The sequence below is a fragment of the Psammomys obesus genome, unplaced genomic scaffold (assembly GCF_907164565.1).
Source record: "Psammomys obesus unplaced genomic scaffold, mPsaObe1.curated_primary_1811, whole genome shotgun sequence".
Taxonomy (NCBI): domain Eukaryota; kingdom Metazoa; phylum Chordata; class Mammalia; order Rodentia; family Muridae; genus Psammomys; species Psammomys obesus.
Window position 1 is genome coordinate 15,256,318 of NW_026594428.1, and position 22,910 is coordinate 15,279,227.

At 39.9% G+C, this 22,910-nt stretch overlaps 1 protein-coding gene across 1 annotated transcript in view; it reads left to right on the forward strand.

Moving 5' to 3' along the window:
• The window catches only part of Dnah5 (dynein axonemal heavy chain 5), a 298,260-nt gene that overhangs the window by 201,250 nt on the left and 74,100 nt on the right, over positions 1 to 22,910 (forward strand). The window contains exons 49-54 of the mRNA XM_055619009.1: positions 570 to 793; positions 3,035 to 3,233; positions 5,313 to 5,485; positions 14,802 to 14,932; positions 21,423 to 21,576; positions 22,234 to 22,501. Coding sequence (XP_055474984.1) covers positions 570 to 793; positions 3,035 to 3,233; positions 5,313 to 5,485; positions 14,802 to 14,932; positions 21,423 to 21,576; positions 22,234 to 22,501 — 1,149 coding nt within the window. The remainder of the gene's footprint in view (positions 1 to 569; positions 794 to 3,034; positions 3,234 to 5,312; positions 5,486 to 14,801; positions 14,933 to 21,422; positions 21,577 to 22,233; positions 22,502 to 22,910) is intronic.

The following is a 22,910-nucleotide window of genomic DNA, read 5'->3' on the forward strand; positions in this document are numbered from 1 at the left end:
TTTTAATTATTCTTTGTTGCCTGGAATACGTTATGCATAAAGGAAATTAGTTTATAATGAATGAGAAGTCAGCAACAGAAGAGGGAACTCTAGAGGACCCAGGAAAACATCTCATCTTTTAATGTCAAATTTATATATTTATCACCGTTACTCATTTAAAAATACTAACTTTGTGCATTTAGAGTTTTTAGCAGTGTTTGTTTTCTTTATCATTGTAGTTGTTATTACTATAATAATTATTACTTAGCTTTACTAGAGATAGAATCGAGAACTTTGCACTCAAGAGGCAACTGCCCTACCACTGAGCCGCTTATCTCTATTTTTAAACCAACTATTTTAAAACTATTTTTAAACCGACACTGATATTTGGAATGCTGAGTTACTTAAATATATAACTGGTTTTTGAGTATCTGAAAAATTAATAGAACATTAATGGATGTGATCATCTTTAATGTGTGGCCATCTGTTAAACTATATGAGCATATTTGTGCAAATTCTGCATTGCCACGCTTTTTCTCTGAACTGAGTTGAGCAGTTAGTCAGAACGCAATGATCCTCCATCTTGCCAGGTGTGATTGCAGCTGGCTACTACTGTACCCAGCGGGGCTTCTCCGAGGAAGTGCAGGATATGGTGATGAAGCTGGTAGCCTTGACAAGACGCCTGTGGCAGATGACTAAAGTGAAGATGCTCCCAACACCCGCAAAGTTTCACTACGTGTTTAACCTTCGAGACCTCTCCAGGATCTGGCAGGGCATGCTGAACATCACTGCAGAGGTCATCAAAGACACAGATGTAAGTGAGAAGACAGAAAAACAGCTCACATTGCTATGATTAAATTTAATTTTTATGTGGAGTCTGAAAAAAAATTAGATCTTTTTGGCACAGTAATTCATTTCTTCATCTCTGGTTAACATCCGTAAAAGGAAAACTAAATATTACTTTAGAAAATTTGAATTATAATGTCAGTTAAGCTAATTTATATTGAAGGAAATAGTAGACACAATTATTGTCTAAGGGGTACATATTAGTTTCTTTTCCCATTCTTGTAGTAAAATATCCCAATACAAGCAATTTAAGTGGAAGAAGGATTTATTTTGGCTCTTCCTCAGAACGTGTAGACTATCTAGAGGGAAGGTCATGGCGGCAGAGTGTGAGGCAGCTGGTTACAAAGCACCCACAGTCAGGAAGCAGACAGCTCTGAATGCTGGCACTCAGTCCAGGATCTCTGCCCACGGAATGGTGCTGTCTGTAGTTAAGGGGGGTTTCCACCTCAACTGACTCAATCTAGGTGATTCACACAGGCATAGGCTTGTGTTTTAGGTGACCCCAGATCCTGTCAAGTTGAGAGTGGATATCAATCACAGGCTACAAAAGAAGACGCTACTGTTTTTTTTTTTTTTCATAATATGCTATTTTTCTTTAAAAAGCGGTAGGTACAATTATGACTGGGTTTATTCATAATAGCCTACATACTTTAAGCTTCATTTTCTTAAACTTAAAAATGTAATTATATTTATAAATAAGCAGTCAGAATAAAAGGAAACCATTTTTTGTTAACCACCCATGGTTTTTCCTTGTAACTAGATAAAGTAAAAGAATTATTTATTTTGCTACAATTGAAAAGAGGCAACAGAGTAGAAAATTTATTTATTACAAAATCTAAAATGAGCACTTGTGGATGTATGTTAATATGACAGTTCCCTTCAAACTAGAAAAATAGGTTAAAAATCAAGTATGTCTTTTGCCTTCAGAGCATGACTACTCAGTTTAAGTCAGTGGTGGCCTCTTTTCTTGCCTTTCTGGAGCTGGGGATGTAGTTTGGCAACTGGCTTCAGCAGTATTGGTAACCAGAGCACTCAGAGGGTAGAATTACTAACAGAATAATCAGTAATGATATCATGTGTTCCCTCTCAGATTCCCTCATGTTTGCACCTGATCCTTACCAATAGCTAGCCAAGTTAGCTAACTTGAAAACCAGACAAATTTTGGGGAAGCTCATAATCCATATGACAAAACTGACCTTTAGTCTAGCAGAAGTGAATATTTCAAGTTGATTTAAAAAATTAACTATATTACTCACTTGGAGGCCAGAGGACAACTTTGTGGAGGAGGTTCTCCTTTTCCACTTTGATGTGGGTCCCAGGGATCAAGCTGAAGCCATGAAACCTCCATGACAAGCACCTTTATTTTCTGAGCCACCTGGCCTGCTCTCAGGTTGCATTTTCCTCTCGTAGTGTCATTAACAAAGTAATGGAATTGTGGAATGTGATTCTTACCTATTATTCTTCAGTCTTCATTCTGGTCACTTATTTTAGGTCAATACAAACAATTTAAGCAATTGATAGTATAGTAAACTTTTTTCTTAACAGACATTTTTTTTATTCTGGAAACCAAAAGCTTTTTGTCGTTACTAAGAAACCTGGCTTGAAAGGTAAATAATTCCTACTATTATTTTAAACCATGAAATACATAATCAAACCAATAAATAATGAAATTCATCAATTATTATTTTCTTGGTATAGAATAGGGATGTTGTCTAATAAATTTTCCCAGCTACCAGCAAATTTTGGTCCATAAATTGTTTTTCATTTAGATATGCCAGATTTATTTTTGGAACAAATTTTCCTTATTTATTGTAATTAAATATCCCTTATAATATTGTATACATGTGAGTTCCTCATATACTGTATGTTGCAGTATAAATGGCCCATGAAAGGAACCATTGTAACTAATTTAATAACAAATGAACACCTTTTCACACAACATCAGATAGTTTGTTGATTCATTGATCTGATAAATCTGTAATGTTTTCATCCAGGAGTATGTTCTTCTTAATTAAGACTCCAAAAGGATAAATTCGATTTCCCTTTATTATTCTTGGATAATATCAATTCAAATTGAAATGTGGGCATATTGTATCTTTAAAGTTTTGTATCTGAAAGCCAGAGAAATGAAGCTCTATGGCATTTCAGCCTGCAATCTCAATTATGACACAGTAGGAATTAATGATGCATTTAATTATGTCTTCAACAGGACCTACTCAGGCTGTGGAAGCATGAATGTAAACGGGTGATAGCTGACCGCTTCAGCACGTCCGGTGATGTGACCTGGTTTGATAAGGCTTTAGTCAGTTTGGTAGAGGAGGAGTTTGGTGAAGAGAAAACACCGGTGGTAGATTGTGGAGTTGATGCTTACTTTGTGGATTTCCTGAGGGATGCACCAGAGGCTACAGGTAAACTACTGAGTAGGAGTGTGAAGTTCTCCAAAAGGTGGCACCCAAAGGAGATCTAATGGTAGAAGGTTTATGCTTTACAGAGATTCAGTTCCTGTGCAGGAAAGAAGCCGGGGACAAGTAGGTACTCAGCAGATACAAGAAGAGTGGGTCAGTACATAATCAGCGAGTTCAAAGGTTAATTATCAGTATGTTGATCTCTTTTGTGTATTAAAGGTGATAGGAAGTGGTAGGAAGGAGGAACATGCCCAGGACTCACAGCTCATCAGAGGCAGGGGGAAAAATTTTTATATCTGTTGGCTGAATCTCTTGTACCTTATTGTCTTCATGCTGGCAGATAGAAATGTGAATATCACATCATGGAAAATGGGGAAAAAATGAAGTGTTATCTATGAAATGTCTAGGCATCTGCAGACCACCATCACTGCCAAATAAAAGTCAGAAAAATTGGCAATGGTTATTCCCATACAGGTATCTGAATCACCTGAGAAGCCCAGTGCATATAACTTAGAAGAAGTGAGTTATTCACAGTCTCCCTTTTGTGATTGGTTCCATGAAAAGTAGAGATCTGTTCCTTTTATTTATGGGAATAGACAGTGCCCTAACTTTCGTATCAGAACTAACCTGTGTTAAAACAAATATTATTTTTCATTAAAAACCCTTTCTAAAACTTTGGATGGAACAGGAGTTCCACAAGGAGACCAACAGTGCCACAAAAATCTGGGTCCAGGTGGACCTGTAGAGACTGATGTGGCAACCAAGGACCATGCATGAAGAGGACCTAGACCCCCTGCTTATATGTAGATCATAGGCAACTCAGTTTCCATGTGGGTTCTCTAGTAGGGGGAGCAGGGACTGAATCTGACATGAACTTAGTGGCTGGCTCTTTGATCACCTACCCCTGGGGGGGGGAAGGTCAGCCTTGCCAGGCTACAGAGGAAGAAGATGCAGCCAGCCTTGATATGATATGATAGTCTAGGGTCAAATAGAAGGGGAGGAGTACTGCCCCTATCACTGGACTAGGGAAGTGGCATAGGGGAAGAAGAGGAAGGATGGGTGGGACTCGGAGGACATGAGGGGGGGCCACAGCTGGGATACAAAGTGAATAAACTGTAATTAATGAATCAATAAAAATTTAAAAAGGCTGCTGGTACTGGGGATGTAGCTCAGTTGATAAGTACAGTGCTTGCCTACCACACACAAAGCTTTAGACACCAAAAGCTTCATAAACAAGCAGCACAGACACAAGCCTGTTTTCCCAGAAGTTGGGAGCCAGAGACAGCAGGAGCTAATGCCATCATTGACTTATAGGGCACTCTGGCCTAATGTGGTTTATGTCTTCTAAATGGTTGGAATGACTACAGCATCTCTGATGTGTGGCTGTGACAGTATGTGTGGTACATCAAAAGTTTCTGAGCGACAGCTACAAGAGAATGTCCCGGATTCCTGTGAATCAGCTCAAGCATGTAGAAAAACCTGGCAAGGCCAACTGAAAAAGAAAGACGAGGATCGAGCCTGTGTTCATTTTACTCACTTGTATATCATGTCCTCTAATTGAGAAGGATGACTCAATAGAGAGAGCTTTTAAAGGCGCAAAGCACAACTGCTCCATCTGGGGTGCAGCAAGGGCCACAGGGAAAAGTGTAATGGCCTGTGACTTCAAAACACTATTTCTTGACATTTCAGCTGAACATTTATGAGAGGGTTTCTTTATCACATGCCTACTAAAAAGTCCTGCAATTCTTTACCTCTCTCATGATTTTGATGTTAAGTACCTATTTCATTTCAGCTGCCAGACTCATGTCTCTAGCATGATCTTCAAGACACAGTGTTTAATTGTGAGTTATCATTAAAAAACATATTGTTTAAAACTGGTTCTTTCTAGACATGAAAGAATATCTGCTTATGAAAATCATAATACTTTTACTATTACCTGCTTTCTGTTTTCTTAAAAGTTTACAATATGGTATTTTGATAAAATATTATTTAATATTAAATTGTAGCTCCTGTTAGTGTGTTAATTTAGGCAGAAGTAGTCAAGTCCAGTGATTTGAAGAAAACTTATTGCTTCTTGCCAAGGTGAAACTTCTGAAGAGGCTGACGCTGAAATGCCAAAACTTTATGAGCCAATCCAATCCCTTAATCACCTGAGTGAGCGTCTGAGCATGTTCCTGCAGCTCTATAATGAGAGCATCCGTGGCACTGGCCTGGACATGGTGTTCTTCATAGATGCAATGGTCCACTTAGTCAAGGTACAGTAGCTTCACCAAGGAGTTTGTCAGGGGTGACAGACACTTGGCTTCACCCAGAATACTGCCCCCATCTTCATTTTCTTTTCCTATGACTATAAATGTAAACTCGCTGTCATATTCCAGTTGAATTTCTAAGCTGAATGCAACATCTCACATGCTACAAGCTTAAAATAAGAGCATGTATATTTCCAATGTGCGATGTGAGAATTTTATTCAGTGTTGATATTCAGCTTCTAGCTCAGTGTTTTTGCTGCACAGGATGTATGTGGTTTATTTGAGTTCAAAGACTAAAGTCTGTTTATCTCTACATCATGTAAAGAACATCACTCTGAAGTAATGTCTAACCTTCAATGACATCAAGTGAAATAAGTGTTTATCAGCTGAAGAAGTTCTCTGGTTGAATCTTTGGGGTCGCTCATGTATACTATCATATCATCTGCAAATAGTGACACTTTGACCTCTTCCTTTCCGATTTGTATCCCCTTGATCTCCTTTAGTTGTCTTATTGCTCTGGCTAGGACTTCAAGTACAATGTTAAAGAGATATGGAGAGAGTGGGCAGCCTTGTCTTGTCCCTGATTTCAGTGGGATTGATTTAAGTTTCTCTCCATTGAGTTTGATATTGGCTATAGGCTTGCTGTATATTGCCTTTACTATCTTTAGGTATGTGCCTTGTATCCCTGATCTCTCCAAGACTTTAAACATAAATGGGTGCTGGACTTTGTCAAATGCTTTTTCAGCATCTAAGGAGATGATCATGTGGTTTTTCTCCTTCATTTTGTTTATGTGGTGGATTACATTGATGGATTTCCGTATGTTGAACCACCCTTGCATTCCTGGGATGAAGCCTACTTGGTCATGGTGGATGATATCTTTGATGTGTTCTTGGATTCGGTTTGCAAGTATTTTATTGAGTATTTTTGCATCAATGTTCATAAGAGAGATAGGTCTGAAGTTCTCTTTTTTTGTTGGATCTTTGTGTGGTTTAGGTATCAAAGTGACAGGAGTCTATCACAAAAGGCATCTGAAAGACTCTACCTAGCAGTGTTTCAAAGCAGACACTAAGACTCATAACCAAACCCTCGGCAGAGTGCAGGGAATCATATGAAAGAAGGGAAGTTAGTATGATATGGAAAGGATAGGAGCTCCACAAGGACCAAATATATCTGGGCACAGGGTCTTTTCTGAGACTGACACTCAACCAAGGACCATCTATGGATATAACCTAGAACTTCTGCTCGGACGTGGCCTGTGGTAGCTCAGTAACCAAGTAGTTTTCCAAAGTAAGGGGAACACGGACTATTTCTAATAGGATCTCAAGGGCAGGCTGTTTGACCCCCACCCCAGGGGAGGAGCAGTCTGTTAGGCCACAGAGGAGGACTTTGCAGCCAGCCCTGAAGATACCTGATAAAACAGGGTCAGATGAAAGGGGAGGAGGTCCTCCCCTATCAGTGGACTTGGAAAGGGGCAGGGAGGAGACCAGGGAGGGAGTGTGGGGTTGGGGAGGGAATGAGGGAGTGGGATACAGCTGGGACACAGAGTTAACAAAATGTAACTAAAAAGAAAAATAAAATAAATAAAAAAAAAAAAAAAAAAAAAGAAATAAGTGTGGCAAATACCACAGCATTCCACTCAGAGTAGGCACTCAGTAAAATCATCCACAGAGATCAAAGTAGAATGGAGAAAGTCAGAGCCGGATCAAGAAAGAAATGGGGTGTCAGTGCATAGATGACAATGCAGCCACTCCTGATGAGATCTGATAGACTAAGATCAGAAGGAAGGAGAGGAGGACCTTCCCCTATCAGTGGACTTGGGGAGGGGCATGCATGCAGAAAGGGGGAGAGGGTGGGACAGGGAGGGGAGGAGGGAGGGGCTTATGGGGGGATACAAAGTGAATATAGTGTAATCAATAATAATAATAATAAAAAGAATTTTAGTTTTGCCTGAAGAAAAGAGATATGCAAGCAGGTGGCGTCAATGGTTGCACAACAGTGTTCCTTTACTTGATAATATTAAATCATGCATTTTAATTAGTTTTAAGTGACTTTTATTACATGTGTTGATTGCATCGTCTGCTTTGCTTGATGCTATAACCAAATATCTGATATAAATAGCTGAAGGAAGGATTTGTTTTGTTTTGTTTTTGCTTACAGTTTGAAGGAGGACAGTCTATTGGTAGCAAGAACTTGAGGCAGCTGATCACATTGCATCTGAGTTAGGAAGCAGAGAGAGAGAAAAGTATGCTGGTGATCGGCTGGCTTTCCAGTTCTTACATAGTCTAGGACACTAGCCCAGGGCATGATGATGCCCACCTTTAGAATGGGTCTTTCTGTTCAATTAATCTAAACTAGAAAATCCTTCACAGTAGTCTTAGACATGCATTTCTGTGGTGGCTATAAAAATCCACTCAAATTGCAAATTAAAGACTAGCCATCACATGTATTTTGTAATCAAAGCTAATAGTTCTAAAAAAAAAGAAGAAGAAAGGATAATATGAATATTCTTTTCAATGAATTTGACCAGGTACATAGAATTTCATGCTACTTTGCCATATAAGACAGTTGATCCATTCTCAAATGTTGGAAATATATGAGTGTGTGTGTACATGCATATATATATATATATATATATATATATATATATATATATATATATAATATATACCAAAACATATATGACCTAATTTATCTATGTCATTAGACTTTCCATGTAATAGATGTCATCTATTTTCTTACTTTGTCAACATTATTTACTTTCTCAGACTACATACTTTCAGTTAGAAAACAGGCTGTCTTCTGCATTGTTTGTTTGTTTTTTTTTCATTAAATTTTAATTTTTTTCTATTAATTACAGTTTATGCACTTTGTATCCCAGCTGTAGCCCCCTCCTTCATTCCCTCCCAATCCTACCCTCCTTCCCTCATCTCCTGCCTGCCCCTCTCTAAGTCCACTGATAGGGGAGGTCCTCCTCCCCTTCCATCTGACCCTAGATTATCAGGTCTCATTAGGACTGGTTGCATTGTCCTCCTCTGTGGTCTGGTGAGGCTGCTTCCCACCCCCCTCAGGGGGAGGTGGTCAAAGAGTCAGCCAGTCATTTGGTTTTAAGTGTGAAGAATGAGCTCAGAAGTTAATAAACTGTAACTAATATTAAAAAAGTAAAAATTTAATTAACAACATGCTAATTAAATATTTATATAGTGGAGATAAAACACATTGCGTGTTGTTCCCAATAATGAGTAATAAAATGGTGTGTTTTTTTTAAATATTTTATTAATTACACTTTATTCATTTTGTATCCCCCCATAAGCCCCTCCCTCCTCCCCTGCCGATCCCACCCTCCCTCCGCTTTCTGCATGCATGCCACTCCCCAAGTCCACTGATAGGGGAAGGTCCTCCTCTCCTTTCTGATCTTAGTCTATCAGTTCTCATCAAAAGTGGCTGCATTGTCCTCTACTGTGGCCTGGGAAGGCTGCTCCCTGCTCAGGGGGAGGTGATCAAAGAGCAGGCCAAGCAGATTATGTCAGAGGCAGTCCCTCTTCCCATTACTATGGAACCCACTTGGACACTGAACTGCCATGGGCTACATCTGTGCAGGGGTTCTAGGTTATCTCCAAGAATAGTCCTTGGTTGGAGTATGAGTCTCTGGGAAGTTCCCTGTGTTCAAATTATCTTGTTCTGTTGCTCTGCTTGTGGAGTTCCCGTCCCCTCCAGCTCTTACTATTTTCCACTTTTTACATAAAATTCCATTCACTCTGCCCGACAGTTGGCCATCAGGCTCAGCATCTGCTTTGGCGATCTGCACGACAGAGGCTTTCAGAGGCCCTCTGTGGCAGGTTTCAAGGTTGTTTCCTGTTTTCTTCTGGCTTTCAGAGGCCCTCTGTAGCAGGTTCCGAGGTTGTTTCCTATTTTCTTTTTCTTCTGATGTCCATCCTCTTTGCCTTTCAGGATGGGGATTGAACATTTTAGTTAGGGTCCTCTCTTTTGCTTAGTTTGTTTAGATGTACAGATTTTAGTGGGTTTATTCTCTGTTGCATGTTTATATGAGTGAGTAAATATACCATGTGGGTCTTTTTGCTTCTGGGACAACTCACTCAGGTCCCACCATTTACCTGCAAATTTCATGATTTCCTTCTTTTTCATTGCTGAGTAATACTCCATTGTATAGATGTACCACAGTTTCTGCATCCATTCTTCAGTTGAGGGGCATCTGGGTTGTTTCCAGCTTCTGGCTATTACAAATAAAGCTGCTACAAATATGGTTGAGCAAATTTTCTCATTGTGTACTTTTTTAAAAAAAAAAAAAAAAGATTGAGCTCAGGGATACAAGTTGCCTCGTCTAATAGTTGCTGGATCTGAGAAGTGGAGGTGGTTTGAGAGCACATCCACAAAGCCTTTCCCATGATTTGGGCTTTGCTCTCTGTGTTTTTTTTCCAAATGAGGGCAAGGGTATTTCTGCAGGATTGAAGTGAGCCTGGGACAAAGGAAGAAAGACTGCTTGGCAATTACGTCTCTTCAGCACGAGGGCACATAGATTGGTGTCTTTGAATTCTTAGAATTTTGACATTTGTATGGACTGAATGACAAGGCCCAATGTTCTTCCAAATTCTAATGTAAATAGTAGTATGAAATGAACCTCAAAGTTATAGTTGGATAAGGGTTTGTTTGGAGCTGGAGAGATGGCTCAGTGGTTAAGAGCACTGACTGCTCTTCCAGAGGTCCTGAGTTCAATTCCCAGCAACCACATGGTGGCTCATGACCATTTGTAATGGAATATGATTTCCTCTTCTGGTGTGTGTGGAAACAGAGCATTCATGTACATAAAATAAATAAATCTTAATAAAAGAGTTGATGTTTTATTAAGAATAGAACTTTGGCCATGTTGAACAGCTAAAATAAAGGGTGGGTAAAGAAATAATAATAATAAAAAAACCCAACCCTCTCCAACACTTTACATCCTGTAAAGGAGTCTGCTGAAGACATGGTCTTGTTCTCCCATTGTTAACACTGCTAATGAGTATTTTTGCCAGTCTTTCAAAATGGCTTCACTTTCTGTTTTGCAACACAAACAATAAGCCTTCTTCATTTATCTGAGCATGCCATGGAAGGCACAGTGCCTCAGCTCTGAGGGTCTTTTTCTTGGTTCTCATTCACTAGCTTGATAGCTTGCAATTGGTCAAAGAATACATATCCAGAACATTTGAGACACAATTGTGCATCCCTCACTGTGTTCTAGGCTGACTCCCTCTTAAGTATGTGTGTGTTTGTGTGTGTGTGCTCAGTACCTCTAAGTTCTAGGCCATGAGAACATGAGCTTTGATGTGTGTGACCTAGTCATATGACATGAGAGAAGTCAGAGACAGAGCAGAGGTAAAAATCTGTGTCCAATTGGCTGTGATCTGAGGTCAAGCTCACAGCTTACATTTTTTACTCAAAAAAATGCAGGCTATGTCTTTGTGCTATGTATCTTTATTAATATTATTTTTTAAAAGTTGAGATTATAATACAATTACTTTTCCCTTTCCTCTCTCCAAGCCCTCCAATGTAGCCCTCTTTGCTCTCTTTCAATCGTATATAGATGTGCATATATATTTATGCATGGATATTCATAATCATAAACTGCTCAGTCTGTGTCATGCTACTTGTATGCATGCTTTCAGGAATGAATATTTAGTATTGGATAACCAATTGGTATGGTCTTCTCTGGGGAAGACTGTTTATCCGTTTATCCCACTCTCAGCATTCCTTAGTTTCCTGTATTTTTTTTAACCTTTTATTGATTCTTTGTGAGTTTCATGTCATGCACCTCAGTCCCACTTATCTTCCCAACCCCTTGGATCTGTCCTCCACCCTTTCACCCTTCCTCCGAAGAAATTAATAAATAAACAAAAATAACCAAAGCAAAGCATAGAAAACATCTCGTGGAAGCTGCAGCATGTCACAGTGTGTCCCACAGTGTACCCCTCTATCCACACATTTTCCCTTGCAAATATTCATTGCAACAAGTCATTGGTCTGGTTCAAGGTCTGGCTTTGTCACACCGTTAGTATTGAATCCTCACCAGGACTCCTTCCTGTTACCCTGTTGTTGCCTGTGTCATGGAGCAGTTTTGGATCAAGACCATGTGCTCCAATAGTTCACAGATAATGTAGATGTTAGGGTGGACCAGCACAAAGCTCTGGATCTGGGCCTGGGTGGTAACTGAGTTGGTCAGCCTGCTGGCCTTCCTGCACCAGCAGGGTCAGGTCCCCAACACTGCTGTGGCTAGCCCACCCAAAGCTGCCATCAGCAAGAGGCAGGTTCAGCTCTCCTGACCTCTCAGCTGACAAGGAGCAAGGGGATGGAGGGTATCATCCTTGCGCCCAAGCCACCTCAGAGCAGATGAGTGGGCCGGTAGTTTTGTGTAGGGTTGAGGGCTTGCCATATTTCAACAATAGACATCCCAAAGTGATACATGTGTCTTTTGTGTGTTTGTGTGTGTGTGTGTGTGAGAGAGAGAGAGACACAGAGAGAGAGAGTTTAAACTATAGAGTCAGTGGCTTATCATGACCCTGATATTGCACTTAACCCATGCATAACATTTTTGCCTAGTGAATAATTTAGAAATATTGACTGTTCATGTTCAAATACACCCAAGTCCAGAATACTTCATTAGTATGAATTCCCATCGGTTATCTGGGTTTTTACTTCCCATGGACAATGAGTTCTATGAAGGCAAACCTCCTCTTGAGTCACTTCAGTCTTTCCTGATGAAATTCTTGGGAGATGATCAAATACACAAGACTCTGGCAAATTATCTGGAATTTAAACATGTCCCTGTGTGTCCCCAACATTTTGCAGCCTCGTCTACTTCTATTTCCTATTCCAACCCTGGTGTGGCCATCTCAGGCTTTTGAGGATTCTCATAATTTGTGTCTTACCTGTTATCCACCATCCTTCCTCCTCTAACTCTCTCCTTCCTTCCTTCCTTCCTTCCTCCCTCCCTCCCTCCCTCCTTCCCTCCTTCCTTCCCTCCCTCCTTCCCTCCTTCCTTCCCTCCCTCCCTCCCTCCTTCCCTCCCTCCCTTCCTTCCTTCCTTCCTTCCTTCCTTCCTTCCTTCCTTCCTTCCTTCCATAGTGTTTTGTTTTGTTTTTGAAGAGAAAAAAGTCTTTGTTGAGTAGCTCAGTTGGCCCTGCACTCAACCATATATCAAAGGGTGGCCTCGACCCCTCTATTCTTTTGCTAGAATTGTGGGTGTGTGCCTCCACACACGTCCACAACCAGAAAGCCACCTTCTTTGTGAACTTCTTCTAGTCATATTCCAAGACCAAGATTAAATTCAAGTCACATACCTGAACTCAACTCTCTGAAGCAGTGATGTTTCCATGGAGTTCATTGATCCCAGTGTTGCCATTGCTTTCTCTCTCAGACACTCAAACATCTCCTGTCAACAGGAGCATAGTGCTGCAGGGACATAGTGCTACAAGGATAATGAGCATTATTATTTTTTTACACATTTGCTAATGAAATGAAAACATGAACATCTTTATCTCAGTCTACACACTGGACAATGTAACTCATTTAAGGGTCTTCCTTGAGTGCTTTTTCTCCTAGCTTCTTTGGTATTAACAAGGATGATCTTGTGTTTTAATTTCACTTTAACACCTTTTATTTGCTTGTCCATGTATCTGTTCATCTTTCCAATGTTGTGAGGATTTATTGTGGCAGAAACTGGAAATGGAAATTTCAATTTAATACTTTAGTCAAGTTCCATTGTAAAACTACAATGAAGATTTCTTAAAACCAAATACACAAATTTACATAATCCTCTAATATATTCCTACACATGAAACAGGACAGGATTATCACTGTGAAGTGGCAACCAAAGGACGTCAAACATACTAGTGTACCTTGGGGCTGCTCCTTATCTGTCTTGCTTCAACAGTTTGAATTTATACCAAAGGGAGGTGTGAGGAGACCCATGCAGCTCTCTGCCTCTACAGAGTCATGGAGATAGGTAGGCTGTGAGCAGGAAGCTAGAGAAGCCGAAGGACACAGACATCTCCAGCTTTTAAGTGAATACAGAGGCAGGCAGATCAAGTTCCTTTCCCACATGTTTAAAGTTTGGAGTATTGGGTGCAAACCCAGTAGTATTCCAAACAGGAATGGAACATACTGAGATAAGAGACAGAAATTTTGAAGAAGGATGCTTAAGAAAACCTTGTCTGGATGGAAAGCAAGGGTTAGCAGGACCTATGGTTAGCCCTCACTTCTTGCTGCCATTGGACTTAGGCAAATTTTACAGCAGTACTAGGTTAAATTTATATTTTTGGAGGGAAAGGGCTTGCACATAAGGTGAAATGATTACCGAGAATTCTATCCTGGATCCTGTCTAGAAGGAAAGCTAAATTAATGAACTACTACCAGGAGGCAACTGGGCATGGTCTGTGTCTGCTGAGCAGGGTGGAGAAGACTCCTGACCCATCTTTTATCACTTCTTGACAAAAAACTTGGAAATCACCATCTTGCCAAATAGTATGTTTATGCACATTTCCTTCCATCATCTCTGTTACTTAAGCTATCTTCCCCGTGATTGAAGCTATCTGTTTTCATGTGTGGATAGTATTGTAGTCAGTGGCCTGCTCTGAGTTCTGAGGATAGGTGTCGTCTTAGCATTATACTGTCTTTTCTAGCATGCTGCTTTAGGTTGCACATGCTAAAAGGACACATCAAAGTCTCCTTTAGTTTTCTTCTTGTAAGCAGAGTCAGCCTCAATCTGGAACATGTTGGTACCTTATGGGGTCGTGAGGGCATGCCTTACAGTTGCCACCAGGTGGTGCAACCCAGGTGCTGTCATAGTTAGAAGGGCTCCATTGTCTTAAGCAGTACGGCTTTCTATTCTGACCCGGAGACACCTTTGTATTCCAAATGATTATCTGGCCTTAAAAAATATTTTATTTACTATTTTAAAAATATTTTTATTAAAATAGAATTGTATCATTTTCTTTTTTATTTCTCCAGGTACTCTCCGTCTACTCTCTCTAATGTCCTTCCATTTTTAAATTGATAGCCTTTTTTGATTATTATTATTGCACACATATAGATGTATGCATATATTTTAATACAACCTTTTGAATCCATTTTGTGTGTGTGTATTTATGGTTTCAGGGCTGACCACTTTGTATCAGATAACCAATAAGGGGTTGGTTCATCACAGGGAGAGCTAATTTCCCATCTCCCATCAGTTATTACTTGTATTTGGCCTTCTTTTATACCAAGTGCAAAATATAATGGTGAGCTTACATGTTGAAACAGATAAGTCTTTTCTACTTTATATCATAGATTTCCCGAGTCATTCGCACTCCTCGGGGAAATGCCCTCTTGGTTGGTGTGGGCGGATCAGGAAAACAGAGCCTGACAAGGTTGGCTTCTTTCATTGCTGGCTATACCTCTTTCCAGATCACTCTGACAAGGTAAGGGCTTTTATGTTACCATAAAATGGGTTTTAAAGAAAGGTTTTCAGAGGTCACCAGCAGTTAAGAATGCATTTTCTTATGAACATTAAGAATCACAATAGTTTTCCTCCTTGAATACTGACACACCTTCCCCTTTTAACCTTTGTTATGGATCAGGATGTTTTCTATTAGAAACCTGCTTTTCTAAACAGTTCAGCCTCTTACAACAGAGCATTGCCACTTCTTTGTTTATATCTTTTATGTAGTATAAGCATTAAATCTATCCTTTGTACATTTTAGAAGACATTCATATATTGTAAGTCTTGATGCAGATTTCAGCAATGGAAAATACATCCATGCAAACACTTTAAGGTATTTGTTAAATATTGAGTAGACACTCAACTCTAGTTGGGGGAACAGGATTGTGTCAGTTTCCTGTTACTAGGAAATATCACTGAAAATCAACTTAAGGAGGAAAGCTTTATTTTGGTTTAAGGTTTTAAACAATGTCTGACTAGCTCTGTTGTTCTATGGATTTACAGTGAGGGAAAAACATAATTGGCAGTTCATGGGTATGTGGTAGAGCAAGACTGCCCACTTCATGGAAACAAAGAAGGAGAAAAAGAAGTAGTTAAGGAGAGCAACACACACACACACACACACACACACACACACACACACACAGAGAGAGAGAGAGAGAGACAAAAGGAGGGATAGACAGACACACACACACACACTGATGGGGATATGAGGAGAAGAGAGATGGAGATATAGAGGGAGAGAAAGAGGAACATGAAAGAACATCTTAATGTCCCCCTCAAGAACAGCCACCAAGGCACAGTGACCAAACTTCCTTCCACTAAGGTTTGTTTACTTTCTAAGGTTCTGTTATTTCCCAATGACACCACTAACGCATGGGTCTCTGGGAGGCAGTCCTGAACCATTACAGCATAGATAAGTCCAGTCAGTGATATCATGGTGCTTCTAGCAATTCAAAGGAGACAGGTGATGAGAATTTTACTCAAGAGAATATGGCTTGTGAGGTGCTATTGTGTCTAATAGGGAAATAAAGGCAGACACATCAGAAAAGCCTTCTAGAAGAAATGATGTTAAAAAGGAAACCTGCATCTGAGTAGGAATTCTAGAAGAAGAATCTCTGAGTTTCTAGGCAAAAACACTGGCATTGTGAAGTTAACATTATGCCAAGTTACATTTGATCCTGGGAGAATCACATATGGCTGAATGTGGAGTGTGAGATGGCAAGTGGGAATGCATTAATCATGGAGGTATTTAAAGGTATAGTAATGAATTCATATAGCATCAAAGAGTAATAGGAAAGCACTGATGGGTTACCAGTAAAGCTGTGTGCGTGTGTGTGCGTATGTATGTGTGTGAGATATCTGTATGTCTGGCAAATGGATGGAAAGAAAAATGGCATAGTCATAAAGCTATCTTAAGGGTTTAGGCAAGACAAGATGTTACTATGAGGAGTGGATGAAGGAAGGGAAAGATGGAGGATGGCAATCCAGGAGATTGTTAGCAAACTGGAGCTCTTCTTGATAATCCTCACTTTGGGGTACAGAATGATATAGATGGTCACTGTTCATGAAGAGTAGGCACCCAAGGTCTGTCAGGAGTGCGTGCGCGCGCACGTGTTCGTGCGATAGGTAGGAAACTGCATTAGCAAGTGAACAGTGAACGTGAAAACATAAGTAAGAGCTGACTCAGAAAAGCCAAACTAAGTTTCCTAAAGCCAGTTTAAAGAGTTTAGCTGAGATGAATTCATTAGTATTTCATTCAGACTAGTGGGGGCAGGAAGCACTACTTCCCTGGCATCTGCGGGAATCGTGCCATTGACCTGTCTCACTGAGAGAGACCCATATGCACCTGCTGCTATCTTGGAGCCTGAAAGTTATTAAATATTGGAGTTGGAGATCCTGTTATTCAAGCTGAGGTTGTCATACTTGGTCTGAATTATAGGACTCTCTTTGGAGAATAAATCCAAAGATTGCTGTTTAGTACATGTAGGAAGATGACAGAGATAGCCCTTGTTACCATGAGTATAATAACAGCCTGTGTGTGTAAGCCAAGCAGGGAAACAGATAACCTGCACAGGAAGGCAATTTGATTCATATTTTTGTCATCAACATTTGTATAAATCCTTATTGTTTTAAATCACCTCTGCATATCTGGGCTAATTGGATTTTCTAAAGAAGTTTATTAGGAGGTCAGGTAGTAGTAGTCCATCTTGCAGCTGGAGTTCAGAGAGCCTGCGAATTGCCTGACATTAGTCAGAGTAGGGGATTGATTGCACTGCAGGACTTGCAATCAATTCAGGTGTCTAGTCAAGTGTGACTCCTGCTGCAACCCAATGGCTCAGTAAACACCTACAACTCTCACGGTGACAAATTTGTTCCTCTGCTTGTCACACTGAAAATGATCCATTACCAATGAGAGGAGAGGCAAGGTCTTCCTCACCTTAGAGACCATCTAAATCCATAAGCCAAAGATGTTTGTCCAAGGCTGGACCCTGGAGCCTCCTGACTGGGATGCAAAACCAATGGTTATATTTGAGAACAGTAATTTCCCCCATCCTTTCAAGAAGCTGGATGAGATGAGCTATGCATTCTTTTTATCAATTGTTTTTGTTCTCTACCTCTCACCCCCATTTTCTCTTTTAATGGGAGAACTGTATCTATCTTTAAAAATTTTATGATCACTTAGCCCTTGTGTCTCTAGTAGTCTTCTAGGAATAGTGACACATGATTGTCCTGGTTAGTTTTTTTTTTTTTTGTCAACTTGATACAAGTTAGAGTTATTTGCAAAGGGGGACCTCAATTGAGAAAATGCCTTCATCAGGTTCTATGTAGGCAAGTCTAAAGAACATGTTCTTGAGTAAAGATTGATGTGGGCGGCACCAGTCTACTCTTGGTGGAGCTGCCTCTGGGCAGGTAGTCCCGGATAGTGTAAGAAAGCAGGCTGCCCACTCTCTCCGTATCTCTTCAACATATTTCTTGAAGTCCTTGCTAGAGCAATAAGACAATTAAAGGAGATCAAGGGGGTACAAATTGGAAAGGAAGAAGTCAAAGTATCACTATTTGCAGATGATATGATAGTATTCCTGAGTGACCCCCCAAATCAGAAGCCCTCCTGTATACAAAAGACAAAAGGGCTGAAAAAGAAATTAGGGAAACAACACCCTTCACAATACCCACAAAAGACATAAAGTACCTTGGTGTGACCCTAACCAAGCAAGTCAAAGACTTGTATGAAAAAATATCCTAGTCTCTGAAGAAAGAATTAGAAGAAGATATGAGAAGATGGAAAGATCTCTCATGCCCATGGCTTGGCGGGATTAACATAGTGAAAATGGCCATCTTACCAAAAGCAATCTACATAGTCAATGCAATTCCCATCAAATTGCCAACACAATTCTTTACAGACATTAAAAGAAAAATTCTCACCTTCATATGGAATAACAAGAAACCCAGAATTGCTAAAGCAGTTTTCTGCAATAAAAGATCTTCTGGAGGTATCTCCATCCCTGATCTCAAGCTGTACTATAGAGCAACAGTAGTAAAAACTGCATGGTACTGGCATAGAAACAGAATGGGGGATCAATGGAATTGAATAGAAGACCCAGAAATAAACCCACACACTTATGGACACCTGATCTTTGACAAAGATGCCAAAACCATACAGTGGAAAAAAAGATAGCATCTTCAACAAATGGTGCTGGTCTAACTGGATGTCTACATGTAGAAAAATGCAAATAGATCCATACTTATCACCCTGCACAAAACTAAAGTCCAAGTGGATCAAAGACCTCAACATAAAACCAAACACACTAAACTTATTAGAAGAAAAAGTGGGGAATACCCTTGAACTCATTGGTACAGAAGTCATCTTCCTGAACAGAACACCAACAGCACAGGCTCTAAGAGCAACAATCAATAAATGGAACCTCATGAAACTGAAAAGCTTCTGTAAAGCAAAGGACACTGTCGTCAAAACCAAATGATAGCCTACAGACTGGGAAAGGATCTTCAACAACCGTATATCTGACAGAGGGTTAATATCCAGAATATATAAAGAACTCTAGAAGTTAAACAGCAACAAATCAAGTAATCCAATTAAAAATTGGGGTATAGAGCTAAACAGAGAATTCTCATAAGAGGAATATTGAATGGCAGAGAAACACTTATAGAAATGTTCTACATCCTTAGTCATCAGGGAAATGCAAATCAAAACGACTCTGAGACTTCACCTTATATCCATCAAAATGGCCAAGATGAAAAACTCAGGTGACAACACATGCTGGTGGGAATGTAAACTTGTACAATCACTCTGAAAATCAATCTGGCGCTTTCTCTGACAGTTAGGGATAGTGCTTCCTCAAGATCCAGCCATACCACTCCTAGGCATATATCCAAAAGATGCTCAAGTATACAACAAGGACATTTGGTCAACCATGTTTGTAGCAGCTTTATTTGTAATAGCCAGAAGCTGGAAAAGCCCAGATGCCCCTCATTTGAGGAGTGGATACAGAACTTTCGGTACAGCTACTCAATGGAATATTACTCAGCAATAAAAAAACAAGGAAATCATGAAATTTGCAGGTAAATGGTGGGAACTGGAAAAGATCATCCTGAGTGAGATATCCCAGAAGCAGAAAGACACACAGGGTATATACTTAATCATAAGTGGATATTGACATATAATATAGGATAAGCACACTAAAATCTGTACATGTAAGGAAGCTAATCAAGAAGGAGGACTCTGGCTAAGATGCTCAATCCCCATTCAGACAGTCAAAGAGGATGGACATTGGAGGAGGGAGAAAACAGGGAACAGGACAGGAGTGTGCCACAGAGGGCCTCTGAAAGGCTCTATCCTGCAAGGTATGGAGACAGATGCTGAGACTCATAGCCAAACTTTGGGCAGAGTGCAAGGAATCTTATGGAAGAAGGCAGAGAGAGAAAGACCTAGAGAGTACAGGAGCTCCACAAGGAGAGCAACAAATCCAAAAAGTTTGGGCATAGGGGTCTTTTCTGAGACTGATAATCCAACCAAGGATGACTGGTGGAGATGGACTGGAACCCCTATACAGATGTAGCCCACGGCATTTCAGCATCCACGTGGGTTCCATAGTAATGGGTACAGGTACTGTCTCTGACAAGAACTGATTGGCCTGCTCTTTGGTCACTTCCAGATATGGGGGGAAGCAGCCTTATCAGGCCACAGAGGAAGACAGTGCAGCCACTCCTGATGAGACCTGATAGACTGGGATCAGAGGGAAGGGGAGGAGGACTTCCCTTATCAGTGGACTGGGGGAGGCGTACAGGTGGGGAAGAGGGTGGGATTGGGAGGGGAGGAAGGAGGGAGCTACAGGTGGGATACAAAGTAAATAAATTGTAATTAATAAAAATAAAAAGAAAAAAAACAGAAAAATAAAGAAAGCCAGCTAAATATGCAATGTGGAGCAAGCCAGTAAGCAGCACTCCTCTATGCCTTCTGCTTCTGTTCCTAATTCCAAGTTTCTGACCTGCTTTTGGTCATTTTAATCACAGCAATAGAAAATATCAGTCAACGATTGTAGATGTAGTTTATGCTATTAAAAAAGACAGAATTTAGATGCCAAATACTTAGTATCATTAAAAAAAGATCAAGTGGCTATTTGATTCTTTACTCTGAATTCTGATTTGTTTTAATCTCTCTCTCCCTCTCTCTCTCTCTCTCTCTCTCTTTCTCTCTCTCTCTCACACACACACACACACACAATTTAGTAAGTCTAACTCTCCAAAAATGAAATATTTTCTTTTACACTGTTGGGAAAATGGACGACTCTGTGGACACTGCTCTAGCGTTCCTTGATTGTAGGATAACTTCTACCTGTAGATTGCTTTGGAGAATGGAAGGAAATTAATGGTAGGGTTTGTTTCAAAAGTTTCCAGCTAGTCTAATGCAGTGTACCAATTGTCCTGAAACCAACTCTTTGTGTGGAATCCAAATATATGAGTATAATAGTGATTTTAGAAGATGAGAAGGGCATAGTGTGTCACAATTTAACTTTTCTCTCCCATATCACAAAAGCTTGAATGGATTTAGTTTAGTTTAGTTCAATCTATGAGGTCTCTTCTAATATGCCCTTCACTGCTTGGTACTTAATAAATCTTCTAATTACTATGTCCAACAAATATTTCCCTTGTAAATGTGTATCTTCAAAATGGTGTCTGCACACAGATGGCATGTATGCAGGCAAATGATATTTGCTTGTGTTAAATTGTGATCTTTCAGGTTTAACTTCTCCTTACAGATGATTCTGTGTACCAAAGAATTACAGTATCAGTGAAGTATGTATGAAGTTGAACAATCAGTTACCTAGCTAAAATTCATAGTCAGTATGTATCCATACGATAGAATAAAATCAGCATTGTTTGATGGCGTAAATCTCTTGCCTTTCTATGGACATGTTTTAGTGACTGACACAATGGCCATGTTTCTTCAGATCCTACAGCACATCAAATCTGATGGAAGACTTGAAGGTTTTGTATAGGACTGCTGGCCAGCAAGGCAAAGGAATCACTTTCATTTTCACAGACAATGAGATTAAAGAAGAGTCCTTTCTGGAATACATGAACAATGTTCTGTCTTCAGGCGAGGTGGGAGTTTAGTTGTTTTCAGACCATTGCCTCTCTAGATTCTTTCTAACATAGAACTCCCCATTTTGTCATCCTTTAGAAATTTGAGTTAAATTTGAGTTCTTAGGAATTTGACAATCAAAATGAAAAATGGCTTTTTCTATTGATTTTTAAAAGAATAAACCTTATCCAGGCCGGAGAGATGACTCAGAAGTTAAGAGCACTGCTTGCTCTTCTAGAGGTTCTGAGTTCAATTCCCAGCAACCACGTGGTGGAACACAGCCATCTAAGATGAGATCGGGTGTCCTCTTCTGGCCTGCAGGTGTATATGTAGGCAGAATGTTGTATACATAATAAATAAGTAAATCTTTAAAAAAAGGATAGATATGAAGCTTACATTTATGACAGTGACATGAGAAATGGCTAAATGGAAGAGAGGCTGGGAAAGCTAGGCTCTGCTATGCCCATTTACCTCCTGTCAGGGCTGTAGTTTTGCTCTTAGTCATTGAAACATCTGTGTGCATAAGGATGTGGTATAGTTCATCTTGAAAGTTTTAAGTTCACTTTAAAAAGTGGAACTTACAAGCACAAATGGAGATGTCTTGGGCCTTTTGAGTATATATTTTGATGTGTTTCTTATGCATATAGTGAATTTAGATGCCTGTATTTCTTTCTGAGGTCTCCAACCTATTTGCCCGGGATGAAATTGATGAAATTAATAGTGACCTGACAACAATCATGAAAAAGGAACACCCCAAGCGCCCTCCCACCAATGACAACCTGTATGAGTATTTCATGAGCAGAGTCCGAGGGAACCTTCACATTGTGCTCTGCTTCTCACCTGTTGGAGAGAAATTTCGGAATCGAGCACTGAAGTTCCCTGCTCTTATTTCAGGATGCACGATTGACTGGTTCAGCCGATGGCCCAAGGATGCTTTGGTTGCTGGTTAGTGTGATGGAAATAACTCTGCCATGTGTTCTTGTTTGCAGGGTCTCATTTACTTTATTATTTATTACTTATGCTACCAGCTGTCTCTGCACTGGGCTGGACAACTCCCTTTGCTCAGTATGGGAGGATTTTTGTTTCAAGATGCTGCTCTTTTTAACTTGGTAGCTGGTTTTCTTTTCTTTTTTTTTTTTTCCTAAAGTATGGTTGCCAGAGAGTAAAGTCTTCCATTTCTGCCTCTTTGACTAAATCTTCAGTGACCTTAGTTTCTCAATGATCAGTTTGTGATTTGCACTTAGTTGTGTGTTTCTTGAGTTTTCATGATTAATCTTACTAGGTTAAAGCCTCAGAAGGCAAGGATGATATATATATATATATATATATATATATATATATATATATATATATA